The following is a 13,268-nucleotide window of genomic DNA, read 5'->3' as shown; positions in this document are numbered from 1 at the left end:
CGCTACCTTCCAGCATCTGGTGGACCAGCTACTGAAAGGGATGGAGAGCTCTGCCCTGGCTTACATGGACGACATTTGCATCTTCAGCCAGACGTGGGAGGACCATGTGTCCCAACTCAAGCAGGTGCTGGACCGACTCCAGAAGGCCGGGTTGACTATCAAGGCAGGGAAGTGCAAGGTGGGAATGGCTAAGGTGACCTACCTGGGCCACAAGGTGGGCAGCGGCTGCTTAAAGCCAGAGCCAGCTAAAGTGGAGGCTGTCAGAGATTGGCCAACACCCCAGACTAAGAAACAGGTCCAGGCCTTCATTGGGATGGCGGGGTACTGCCGGAGGTTTGTGCCCCACTTTAGCTCCATCGCAGCCCCCCTCACGGAGCTGTGTAAAAAGGGAAAGCCTGACAAGGTGGTCTGGACCAAGCAGTGCCAAGAGGCCCTCTGCGCGCTGAAGGAGGCTCTGGTCAGGGCCCCAGTGCTGGCAAATCCAGACTTCAACAAACCCTTCCTGGTGTTCACCGATGCCTCAGACGTGGGGCTGGGGGCGGTGCTAATGCAGGTGAATGACAAAGGGGAGAAACACCCCATCGTGTACCTGAGTAAGAAGCTGCTGCCCCGGGAGCAAAACTACGCAGCCATAGAGAAGGAATGTCTGGCCATGGTGTGGGCGCTGGGGAAGCTGCACCCGTATCTGTTTGGACGTCGTTTCACCGTGTACACCGATCACTCACCCCTGACCTGGCTGCATCACATGAAAGGGGCCAACGCCAAGCTCCTGCGGTGGAGTCTGCTCCTGCAGGACTACGACATGGAGGTGGTCCATGTGAAGGGGAACAACAACCCCATAGCTGATGCCCTGTCACGCAGGGAGGGCCCTGAACTTCCCCAGGTCACTGGCTAAGTGACCCCGCTCAGTTCGGTCTGGAAGGGGGGAGAGATGTGATGGAGTGGGGGGAGTGCCTGTGTGAGTCAGGCTGGATGTCTGAGGTAAGCAGCAGCTCCCAGTGGCTAAGGATGACCCTGGGGCTACAACTGGCAGGTAACACCTCTGCCCTGAACAAAGAGGAGGGAGGAGCTGAGCTGGGTTTTGAATCGGGGGACGGCAGTTAGAGGCTAGGGGAAGAGAGAGCTGGAAGGCAGCCAGCCTGAGGAGGGGGAAAGCTACACCCCAGAGGGGCACCCCTCGGGGTCTTCTCCCCAGGACGGGTTGGAAGGACTGTCTCTGACTGCTGTACTGTCACTTCTGTGAGAAACTGAGCCTCTGTTGCCTAATAAACCTCCTGTTGTACCTGCTGAGTGAGAGTCACTCCTGCCAGCGGACGGGGTGCAGTGCAGGGGGACCCCTGAACCCCATCACACCACCACAACTCTGACTACAGTAAATGTAGTGCCATTCCCTTAATTCTATTCACGGGTTTCCCCTTTTCTACGGAATAACTACTATGAATATATAAACAGGAGGGGCACAATTTTATATTCTTGCCTCAGGTGCAAAATTAGCTCACTGCACTGCCCCCGCCCCCCGTGTTTGAATTGCCATGGGTCACCAAGTCTTCCTGAATTGTCAAAGTGGGTCCCCGTCTGGAAAAGGTTGGGAGCCGCCACCTTGGGCTGAAGGCCAGCTATCCAATTCCAGCTCCTTGTTCCCAAGCGCTCTCCTAAGGAAAGGATAACAGCTGGGAGCTTATCCCGCAGGGAGCCATCCCCAAGTGTGTCTTCCTGGGTGAATTTTTTTTTAAACTTGGCTACCCGCCCCCTGCCAGGGTCAGGGAATCTGTGACCTGGGGGAGTTTTTTAAGCAGAACCTTTACAAACAAGGTATTTTGAAGGTTGGCTGCCCCCACCTCCCACCTTCTGCACTCGGAGTGTCAGAGTGGGGAAGCAGCCCTGACAGCACCCTACAACAAACGTGCTCCCGAGACATGAGCTAAGTCAGGAGTTTATTCCGTCTCTGCCCCCCTGCAGCAAGAGCTCTGCAGCTGGTGGGTGTATCGGATTCCTTGAACAATTCCAGTGCTCCTCTTTTTCCTTCTTTGCTTCCTTTCATGAATAAACCCTGGGAGTTGGGACTGGCTCATGGGGTTTTAGGGATGAGCTCTGAGCTATACGTGACCCAGGGAATGTGGCACCAAATATGTAAATCAGTGCCTCATTTGCATTTTATTTCCTTCATGTGCATGCCGCTCTCAAAAGAGGAATGCAAGTGTAGACACAGCTCGTGTGATTTAATATTTATTTCTGCAAGGTGACTGTGGCTGGAAAGCATTTTAAATAAAAACACACACACACAGAGGAGGGAGGGAGGGGGGGGGGGGGGAGAGAGAGAGAGAGAGAGAGAGAGAGAGAGAGAGAGAGAGAGAGGTTTCCTCTTAAGCAAAGTATTCTTAATTTTACTCCTGGACAATGTACATCCATCTTTCCAGCCAAGGCCCTTTACAGAATGGTTTAATCTGTTTAATTTGCATTCTGGAATTCCATCTTTCACATGCCAGGAACTGTCAAATCCTTGGGCTGCTCATTTTTATCATATATAACCATTAGGAAGCCTGGGGGGGCAGAGTCGATTTTTAGCCAAGTACCATTTTCAAATTCAATTCAGCTCATATAACAGGCCAATTTTGTGCAATAAGAAGTAGCGAGACCAGTTTCCCCACGTAACAAGTATAAATGTGTGTCAATCCATTAATTTTTTGAAATGGTCCAATATATCAGATTCCATTTCCTCAGCTGCCCAAGTGCTACAATATAGGTCAGCTCATGTACCACGCACTGTAAGGCCCTGATCCTGTGTGGCTGTGGGGCGGTTGGTTTCACAACCTCTCAGCTGTGCGAGGAGGGGACGGGCTGTGGCCTGGGGGAATTGCTTGTGGGACCTCTCACCGGCCAGCGTGGTGACCGCTGTGCTCTGTCTGCTGGCTTTGGTGCCTCAGAGTGGAGGACTCCCAGGCAGGGTGGGTTGCGGGAGGGAACATCTCATCAATTTGCCCTGCCGTGACCCTCTCAGGCATGCTCCCGACCCACTCCCTATGACAAGGGCTGCTCAGTGCAGGGCTGGTGCCAGGGCTGCGGCAGCAGGTAAGGCTCACGGAGACCTGAGCTGCCAAGCAGGCAGGCAGCGGCAATGGAGCTCTGCCAGGGTGTGTGCGCTTTGCCTGGAAGGCACGCCATGGCATGCCGAGTCACCAGCTGTGCCCTCTCGCCCAGCAAGCAGCGGCACAAGGCAGGCTTGGGGGGTCAGGTGGCCAATCAGCTGACCAGGAGCTGCTAGTGTGGCTGGGACCCTCCATGTGTGAACAGGGCAATCCGGAGTCCAGGCAGGGCGGGGGGTTCCCTCCTCTGCCAGCTCTGTGTGAGCGCGGCAGGGGCTGGGCCGGCGCTGGTGGCTGCGGTTGGAGAAGGATGTGGATAAACTGGGGCGCGCTCAGAGACGAGCCCAGCGAACGAGTCCAGGCTCACCAAACCTGTAGCCTGCGGGGGGCAGCGTTCAGGACCATCTCTGCCGCACAGAGTGGGGCGAGTGGTTTGGGCACAGGCTGTCCATACCAGCTTTGGACCTGCTTACCCGGGGCCTGGCCGACTCTCCAGCCCGGGCTGGGGCCACCCAGAGGGGCTGTGTTCTCTGCAGTGCTGCCCTGGGACCGAGCAGGGCAGCGCTCAGCCTGGGGTCACCAAGCCCAGGCCCATCCTAGGTATGCACTGGTGCTGTGCCTGCAGCCCCAGGACCTTGGTCCCTTGTGTTTCCACTGGCCCTGCCCAGGCCACGGGGTGTGAGATGTTTGCGCCGGGGCTTGAGTTGGAGGCTGAGGGTGGTTGTGGCAGCTGTCCTGGGGTCATGGCTGGCGTCCTCTCACTCCAGGAGGGGGGTCCCTGGCAGAGGGATGGCCTGGGTCCCTGATGGACCCTCGTCTGTGCAACAGCTCCAGAAACAGGTCCTGAGCCTAGGGGCCCATCTTGAGACCTTGTGCCTGCAGCAGTGCAGGAATCCTGTGGGCCTGATCCCTCCCCAGCAGTGCCAAGAGCCTGCAGGACCCACTACAATTTGCAGGCACCCAGAACCTTTTAAACTGACCCTGCAGCATCCCAGCTCGGGCACCCGCCATAAGTGGGATTGTGGCTGTGACACCCGCCCCACCGCTCCAGGGTCAGCCCCTCCTCGGCCCCTGGCCTGCCCCAGGCCCTGCAGCTGAGCCCTTGGTGCAGGACGGCCGGTGCCCCCCAAAGGCACTGCGGGACGGCATAGGGAGGGAGCCACGGTGGCCCCACCCCACAGAGTCTGGGAGCTGCCCGGCGGGCTGTGTCCAGTGCATCCCCGGACTCCTGGGTCCCCAGCAGGTGGGCTTCCTGCCAGAGCTCAGGGGCGCGGTCCCCGTGGGGATGCTGCCATCTAGTGGAGAAAGTGGGGATAGCACGGGTGGGCACTGCACTGGCTGGGAGTCCAGCCCCGTCCTGGAGCGCTGGGCACTGCACGGGTGGGCACTGCACTGGCTGGGAGTCCAGCCCCGTCCTGGAACACTGGCACTGCACGGGTGGGCACTGCGCTAGCTGGGAGTCCAGCCCCGTCCTGGAACACTGGCACTGCACGGGTGGGCACTGCGCTAGCTGGGAGTCCAGCCCCGTCCTGGAGCGCTGGCACTGCACTGGTGAGCACTGCACTTGCTGGGAGTCCAGCCCCGTCCTGGAGCACTGGCACTGCACGGGTGGGCACTGCGCTAGCTGGGAGTCCAGCCCCGTCCTGGAGCGCTGGGCACTGCACTGCTGGGCGGTGCCTGGCTGGGAAAACAGCCCTATGGCCCCTCTTCTCCAGTGGCAGTGCCTCCCACCAGTGCAGCTGCCACTGCAGAGAGCCAGACAGGCACTGAATGGTGTCATTTCACCCCAGGAAAGGAGCTCTCTGCATGGCCCAGTCAGCCACCTGGTCACTGGCCAGTGTCTGGCCTTTGGGGGGTGTCCACCTGGGACCCTGTCCCCTGAGGGGGTTTCTGGCCCACTGAGGGCAGGGCTGGGTCTGGCTTGCAGGGCCTAGGTTGCAACCCTGTGGGCACAGTCACAGTGATGGGTTTCCAGTCCCATTGGTCCTGTCCTGAGCTGTTCCTGCCTTGGCAGGAAGGGTCCGTGGGAAGAACCAGCTCCCTTCCCAGCACTGCGGGGCCACCCTGGGCTGCAGGATGGGTCCAGAACCTGCCGCTCTGTAATCTAGGTGCTGTTCCCCCCCGGCCTGCCTTAGGCACACCCAGTGCAGGAAGAGGTCTGTCCCAGCCCATGCGCAGGCCAGCCTGTGCCTGTCATGGAACCATGGGGCAGGAAGGGACCTCAGGAGTCATTGAGGCAGACACCCTGCCCAAAGCAGGACCAGCCCAACTAAGTCATCCCAGGCAGGGCTTGGTCAAGCTGGGACTTAAAAACCTCCAGGGATGGAGAATCCACCACCTCTCTAGGCAACACAGTCCAGTGCTGCACCACCCGCCTGAGGAAGTAGCTTTTTCCTAATATCCAACCTACACCTCCCGCTCTGCAACTTCAGACCATCGCTCCTTGTTCTGCCGTCTGACACCACTGAGAACAGTTTCTCACCCTCCTCTTTAGAGCTCCCCTTCAGGAAGTTGGAGGCTGCTATTAAATCCCCCCTCAGTCTTCTTCTGTAAACTAAACAAGCCCAAATCCCTCAGCCTCTCCTCATAGGTCTTGTGCTCCAGCCCCTTAACCATTTTTGTTGCCCTTCGCTGAACCTGCTCCAGCAAATCCACATCCTTTTTATACTGGGGGGGCCCAAAACTGGATGCAACACTCCAGATGTGACCTCCCCTGTGATGAATAGAGGGGAACCATCTCTTTTCTCATTCTGCTGGTATTGCGCCTCCGAACGCACCCTAGTGTGCCGTTAACCTTCTTGGCTACAAGGGCCACGGTTGACTCGTATCCACTGCAATCCCCAGGTCCTTTCCTGCTGCACTGGTACTGACCCAGTCGGTCCCCAGCCTGTAGCAGTGCTTGGGATTCTTCCACCCCAGTGCAGGACTCTGCACTTCTCCCTGTTCAACCTTGTCAGATTTCTTTTGGCCCAGTCCTCCAGTTTGCCTGGGGCTCCCTGGGCCCTGTCCCACGCTCCAGCATAGCAGCCTCGCCCCCCGGTTTGGGGTCAGCCGCGAACTCACTAAAGGGCCGATCCAAGTCTGTCCAGTCCTGGAGAGTTGGCAACACACAGCCCCTCAGATCTTCTGCCCCTGTAGCCCACTCCCTGCTGAGCGCCCCCCCACGTTGCAGGGCAGGGGTGTGGGTGCTGGGCTGCATAGCCCCCCCCCACCCAGGACAGGAGCCTTGGGGCACTCGTTTGGGCACCCGTGGGCTGGGTGCAGACCCCTGGGCATGGGCAGGACACAGAGTTGGGGGGGAGCCAACCGCCACCCAGGGTGAATGCACCTCCCCCCCCAGGGACACTCTACCTCCTGGTCGCCGGGCCTGGCCATGCACCACTGCGAGCAGCCTGGAGGCCCTGGCCCTGGGCAGGCTGAGTGCTTGCTGGGAAGGTGCTGGGCAGCAGCGTTACACCTGGAGCGGCTCAGCACAGGTGGCTGCTGTTTGAGTGAGCAGTCGTGCCGCTCACAGTCTGTCGTCTGCCAGGGCCCAGCCGCCGGCGGTGCTAGCAGGGGTCAGGCTCAGCCACCTGGTGCCCTTTCGCCCGAGCAGGGAGACCACGTCCCACCCTCCCCCCGGCTGGCGGCTCCGGGCCAGGCGGCCTGAGGACAGCTGGAGGGGGAGCAGGTCCCAGCCTGGGGCAGCAGAGGTGGCCAGAGCCCAGCCTGGCCCTGGCGTCTGGCATGTCTGGGGCAGGGGGGGCGTCGGGCCCTGGGGCAGCATTCCGCAGGCAGCAGAGCACGTGTGGCCCAGTGCCACGGTCCTGCACCCAGGGGATGGGGACCTCAGAAGGCCCTGGGCTGCTCCTGGCACCCTGCACAGCAGCGGTGGGGCAGGACTCTGGGGGCCCTTCCTAGCTCAGCCACTGACTTGCTGGTGACCTTGGGCAAATCTCTCCCCCGCCCTGCAGTGCCTCAGTTTCCCCATGTGTAAACTAGGCTTAATCTGGGTCATCCAGGGGCTAACCGTGCCGAGAACGGCCCAGGTGGTGGGCACAGAGAAACACCCTGAGTGGAACAAACACCTCTGGCCTTTGAGTGACCCGGGCACTGCACGTCAGCCACTCTCAGCATCACAGCACCAGCAAACACAGAGCTCGAACCTTCCTACCCTTCAGCCCAGGCCCCAGCTCCTTGTGCTACTGGGGAATCACCGCTACCCTTAGCTGCGTAGGGCCATGGCCGCTGGCTGGTGCCGTTCTGATTTCATCCTGCCAGGGGCAGCAGTGGGGCTCGCATTCCCAGGGCTGTGCTGAGCCCAGGGGAGCCCCAAGAAAAGGGTCTGGGCCCAGCAGTGAGCGCCGAGGCTGGGTCCAGAGCGTCCCCCGGCTGGGGGTTGCAGCTCAGCTGGGGCAGCGCGTGTCGCAGGGGTCCCCGGACCGGAAGAGGCTGTACACGCTGACCAGAGGGAACATGGTGAGGGCCCCCAGCATGGAGCCCAGCTGCACCACGGCCCCGCACCACACCAGAGCGCTGCGCCCCTCGTCCCGCAGGATCAGGCCGATCATCAGCTTCACGTAGGACAGGACTCCCACGAACAGGACCCAGCTCAGCACCTGGGCAGGGGGAGCACGGCATGTCAGGCAGAGCCAGCCCAGCCTCCCACCGCGGCGGGCCCCTACCCAGCCGGGGCCTGGGGCTGGCGCAGGCCTGTGACTTACAATGAGTGGCACCCCTGCATGGCTGTGCAGCAGGGGCGGGCATGGGCTGTGCACCGCCATGGCCATGATGTAGCAGCCAAACCCGGAGCCTGCGGCCGACAGGAGGCCCAAAGTGAGCAAACACCTGTGGGGCGACAGCGGGGAGAAGCAGCCTGGTGAAGGGAAAAGTGGCACTGAGCCCAGTGACCCAGCCCTGCCCCTCACGATACCCACCTGCCCCAGCCCCTTTCGATACCCACCTGCCCTGGCTCCCCCAGCCCCTGCCCCTCGCAATACCCACCTGCCCGGCTCCCCCAGCCCCTGCCCCTCATGATACCCACCTGCCCGGCTCCCCCAGCCCCTGCCCCTCATGATACCCACCTGCCCTGGCTCCCCCAGCCCCTGCCCTTCGCGATACCCACCTGCCCCGGCTCCCCCAGCCCCTGCCCCTCATGATACCCACCTGCCCGGCTCCCCCAGCCCCTGCCCCTCATGATACCCACCTGCCCTGGCTCCCCCAGCCCCTGCCCCTCGTGATACCCACCTGCCCCGGCTCCCTTAGCCCCTGCCCTTCGCGATACCCACCTGCCCCGGCTCCCCCAGCCCCTGCCCCTCGCAATACCCACCTGCCCCGGCTCCCCCAGCCCCTGCCCTTCGCGATACCCACCTGCCCCGGCTCCCCCAGCCCCTGCCCCTCATGATACCCACCTGCCCTGGCTCCCCCAGCCCCTGCCCTTCGCGATACCCACCTGCCCCGGCTCCCCCAGCCCCTGCCACTCATGATACCCGCCTGCCCTGGCTCCCCCAGCCCCTGCCCTTCGCGATACCCACCTCCCCTGGCTCCCCCAGCCCCTGCCCCTCGTGATACCCACCTGTCCCGGCTCCCCCAGCCCCTGCCCCTCGCGATACCCACCTGCCCCGGCTCCCCCAGCCCCTGCCCCTCGCGATACCCACCTGTCCCGGCTCCCCCAGCCCCTGCCCCTCGTGATACCCACCTGCCCCGGCTCCCTTAGCCCCTGCCCTTCGCGATACCCACCTGTCCCGGCTCCCCCAGCCCCTGCCCTTCGCGATACCCACCTGCCCCGGCTCCCCCAGCCCCTGCCCCTCATGATACCCGCCTGCCCTGGCTCCCCCAGCCCCTGCCCCTCATGATACCCACCTGCCCTGGCTCCCCCAGCCCCTGCCCTTCGCGATACCCACCTCCCCTGGCTCCCCCAGCCCCTGCCCCTCGTGATACCCACCTGTCCCGGCTCCCCCAGCCCCTGCCCCTCGCGATACCCACCTGCCCCGGCTCCCCCAGCCCCTGCCCCTCGCGATACCCACCTGTCCCGGCTCCCCCAGCCCCTGCCCCTCGCGATACCCACCTGCCCCGGCTCCCTTAGCCCCTGCCCTTCGCGATACCCACCTCCCCTGGCTCCCCCAGCCCCTGCCCCTCGTGATACCCACCTGTCCCGGCTCCCCCAGCCCCTGCCCCTCGCGATACCCACCTGCCCCGGCTCCCCCAGCCCCTGCCCCTCGCGATACCCACCTGCCCTGGCTCCCCCAGCCCCTGCCCCTCGCGATACCCACCTGTCCCGGCTCCCCCAGCCCCTGCCCCTCGTGATACCCACCTGCCCCGGCTCCCTTAGCCCCTGCCCCTCGTGATACCCACCTGCCCCGGCTCCCTTAGCCCCTGCCCCTCGTGATACCCACCTGCCCCGGCTCCCCCAGCCCCTGCCCCTCGTGATACCCACCTGCCCCGGCTCCCTTAGCCCCTGCCCCTCGTGATACCCACCTGCCCCGGCTCCCCCAGCCCCTGCCCTTCACGATACCCATCTCCCCTGGCTCCCCCAGCCCCTGCCCCTCGCGATACCCACCTGTCCCGGCTCCCCCAGCCCCTGCCCCTCGTGATACCCACCTGCCCCGGCTCCCTTAGCCCCTGCCCCTCGTGATACCCACCTGCCCCGGCTCCGCCAGCCCCTGCCCCTCATGATACCCACCTGCCCCAGCTCCCCCAGCCCCTGCCCCTCATGATACCCTCCTGCCCTGTCTCCCCCAGCCCCTGCCCTTCGTGATACCCACCTCCCCTGGCTACCCCAGCCCCTGCCCCTCGTGATACCCACCTGTCCCGGCTCCCCCAGCCCCTGCCCCTCGCGATACCCACCTGCCCCGGCTCCCCCAGCCCCTGCCCCTCGCGATACCCACCTGTCCCGGCTCCCCCAGCCCCTGCCCCTCGCGATACCCACCTGCCCCGGCTCCCTTAGCCCCTGCCCTTCGCGATACCCACCTGTCCCGGCTCCCCCAGCCCCTGCCCTTCGCGATACCCACCTGCCCCGGCTCCCCCAGCCCCTGCCCCTCATGATACCCGCCTGCCCTGGCTCCCCCAGCCCCTGCCCCTCATGATACCCACCTGCCCTGGCTCCCCCAGCCCCTGCCCTTCGCGATACCCACCTCCCCTGGCTCCCCCAGCCCCTGCCCCTCGTGATACCCACCTGTCCCGGCTCCCCCAGCCCCTGCCCCTCGCGATACCCACCTGCCCCGGCTCCCCCAGCCCCTGCCCCTCGTGATACCCACCTGTCCCGGCTCCCCCAGCCCCTGCCCCTCGCGATACCCACCTGCCCCGGCTCCCTTAGCCCCTGCCCTTCGCGATACCCACCTGCCCCGGCTCCCCCAGCCCCTGCCCCTCGCGATACCCACCTGTCCCGGCTCCCCCAGCCCCTGCCCCTCGTGATACCCACCTGCCCCGGCTCCCTTAGCCCCTGCCCTTCGCGATACCCACCTGTCCCGGCTCCCCCAGCCCCTGCCCTTCGCGATACCCACCTGCCCCGGCTCCCCCAGCCCCTGCCCCTCATGATACCCACCTGCCCTGGCTCCCCCAGCCCCTGCCCTTCGCGATACCCACCTCCCCTGGCTCCCCCAGCCCCTGCCCCTCGTGATACCCACCTGCCCCGGCTCCCCCAGCCCCTGCCCCTCGCGATACCCACCTGTCCCGGCTCCCCCAGCCCCTGCCCCTCGCGATACCCACCTGCCCCGGCTCCCTTAGCCCCTGCCCTTCGCGATACCCACCTCCCCTGGCTCCCCCAGCCCCTGCCCCTCGTGATACCCACCTGCCCCGGCTCCCCCAGCCCCTGCCCCTCGCGATACCCACCTGCCCCGGATCCCCCAGCCCCTGCTCCTCGTGATACCCACCTGCCCCAGCTCCCCCAGCCCCTGCCCCTCATGATACCCACCTGCCCCAGCTCCCCCAGCCCCTGCCCCTCATGATACCCTCCTGCCCTGTCTCCCCCAGCCCCTGCCCCTCATGATACCCACCTGCCCTGTCTCCCCCAGCCCCTGCCCTTCGTGATACCCACCTCCCCTGGCTGCCCCAGCCCCTGCCCCTCGCAATACCCACCTGCCCCGGCTCCCCCAGCCCCTGCCCCTTTCGATACCCACCTGCCCCGGCTCCCCCAGCCCCTGCCCCTCGCGATACCCACCTGCCCTGGCGTCTCCAGCCCCTACACCCTGCGAAACCAGACTACCCCAGCTCCCCCAGCCCCCCCCACACCCTGACCCCCTGTGAAACCAGACCGCCCTGGTTCCCCCAGGCCCTGCCCCTCACCATACCTGCCTGTGCCCACCCCCACCACCAGGCCCCCACCCCCCTGGATTACCACCCCACATCCTGTCCCCTGGGGTCCAGCCCTCTCCCAGCCCCCTCAATGACCCTGGCACTCTTGGCCGTAGAGACTTTCAGCTCAGCTCCCTGGGATGGCACCGCCATCAATGAGCATCAGCTTCCTCCCAGGCTGTGGGCTGCACCCCAGCAGGGGAGCAGCCTCTCCATGGGGCACCGCCTCCCATGGGGCACCCCGCAGCAGGGGAGCAGCCTACCCATGGGGCACCCCTCCCCCCGGCGAGCAGCCTTCCCATGGTGCCCCCACCTGTTGGGCAGGAACATGCCGAGGAAGCAGGCCAGCGGGTTGGCCATGGCGGCCAGCGTGGCGGCGAGGTGGTAGGCCATGGTGCCGTAGGGCAGGCAGGAGTAGGACTGCACGGCCGGGAGCACGCCGTTGGTCAGCGCGTTGGCCCAGGCCAGCAGCAGGAAGATGCAGGCCACCTGGGGCCAGGAGTACGCACCGGTGCCGAAGCGGGTGCCGAGCCAGCAGCCCTGGGTGGGGCCGATCATGGGCTGCTCCTCCACCACGGCCCGGAGGCCCGTGCCCGCCTCCTCCCTGGCCCGGGCCTGGATCCACTCCTTGGCCCGCTCCTGGCGGGCGGCCGGGAGGTGGTTGAGCAGGGCGAAGGCCGCCAGGCACAGCCCCATCATGCCAGCCAGGAAGAGGAAGAAGAGGCGAACGGAGAAGCGGGCGGGCTGGTACTCCGCCTGCAGCCCGGGGCCCTCTGTGGCGCCCGAGGCGTTCCCTGCCAGGCTGCCGTTGATGCACCGGGTCACCCCCACGCCCTGCGCCAAGGCCACCAGGCCGGGCAGGAGCCCGCTCAGCCCCTCGCCCGCGAAGTAGGTACTCAGGTAGCGAGCCCGGAAGCGCAGCATGAAGGGCAGGAAGGTGACGGAGGAGGTGCAGTCCACCAGGGAGAGAAAGAAGAGCAGGACCAGCAGGGCGGTGCTGTGGGGCGCACCCCCCACCACCGTGGTCTCCTGCCAGCAGAAGGCCAGCAGGAGGCAGGCCAGCGCCCCGAGGCTGAGGAGGGCATAGATGGTCCCCGCCTCGTGCAGCCGCCCGGGCCGGAAGTGGTGCATGAGGGTGACGAAGAGCGGCCCGGCATTGGCCAACTGGATCAGCACCGTCAGGTAGGAGGGCAGGTACCAGCCCTCCGGCACCCGGGGCACAATGAGGGGCAGCTCCACCCACAGCCCGTTGATGGCCACCCACGAGCCTGTGCCCAGCAGGCAGGCGAGGACGTGCACCACCAGCGCCATGGCCTCCACTGGCGCGGCGCAGCCAGGGCCAGGTCCGTCGGCCCTGAGGAGCAAAGAGGGGCGTTAAGCCAACGGCTAGGCCGGCTCTGGGGCCCCTGGGCAGGGGGCAGCTGCAGGCCCAGCGCAGGGGCAGGACAAGAGTTCCTGGAAAGCCAGGGCAGCTGCCTTCAGGTGACCCCCAAAGCCAGGGCTACCCCCAGCTGCCCCCCCGAAAAGCTGGGGCAACCCCTGCTGCCTGCCCCAAGCCAGGGCAATGCCCAACCCTCTCTCAAAGTTGGGGCACCCACCTGCTGCCCCCCGAAAGCTGGGGCAACCCTCCCAGCACCTTCTTGCATCTGTGCAGCACCCCCAAAGCTGGGGTAACCCCCAACCTTCTCCCAAAGCTAGAAGAACCCCCACCCCTGCCTCCTTGCATCTGTGCAGCACCCCCAAAGCTGGGGTAACCCCCAACCTTCTCCCAAAGCCAGGGTGACCCCCACCATCGTCTCTGTGCATCTGTTCAACCCCCGTCCCAAAGCGGGGAAAGCCCCAACCATGCCCCAGGGCCAGGGGAACCCCCCAACCCTCCCCCAAAGCCAGGGGAACCTGCCTCCACTCCCTCTT

At 64.9% G+C, this 13,268-nt stretch overlaps 1 protein-coding gene across 1 annotated transcript; it reads right to left on the bottom strand.

The window, feature by feature from the left end:
• Positions 1 to 6,370: 6,370 nt before the first annotated feature.
• LOC142008372 (riboflavin transporter 2-like) lies at positions 6,371 to 12,665 on the bottom strand. The gene is made up of 3 exons (XM_074985558.1): positions 11,668 to 12,665; positions 7,787 to 7,910; positions 6,371 to 7,681 (listed from the first exon to the last, which is right to left on the bottom strand). Exons 1-3 carry the CDS (start codon positions 12,663 to 12,665, stop codon positions 7,469 to 7,471), a joined length of 1,335 nt encoding a protein of 444 aa, XP_074841659.1. The 3' UTR covers positions 6,371 to 7,468.
• Positions 12,666 to 13,268: the final 603 nt, after the last annotated feature.

This window comes from Carettochelys insculpta, chromosome 2 (genome assembly GCF_033958435.1).
Source record: "Carettochelys insculpta isolate YL-2023 chromosome 2, ASM3395843v1, whole genome shotgun sequence".
Lineage (NCBI taxonomy): Eukaryota > Metazoa > Chordata > Testudines > Carettochelyidae > Carettochelys > Carettochelys insculpta.
Note: the sequence above shows the minus strand (reverse complement) of the source record. Positions and strands in the feature narration are given on the sequence as shown.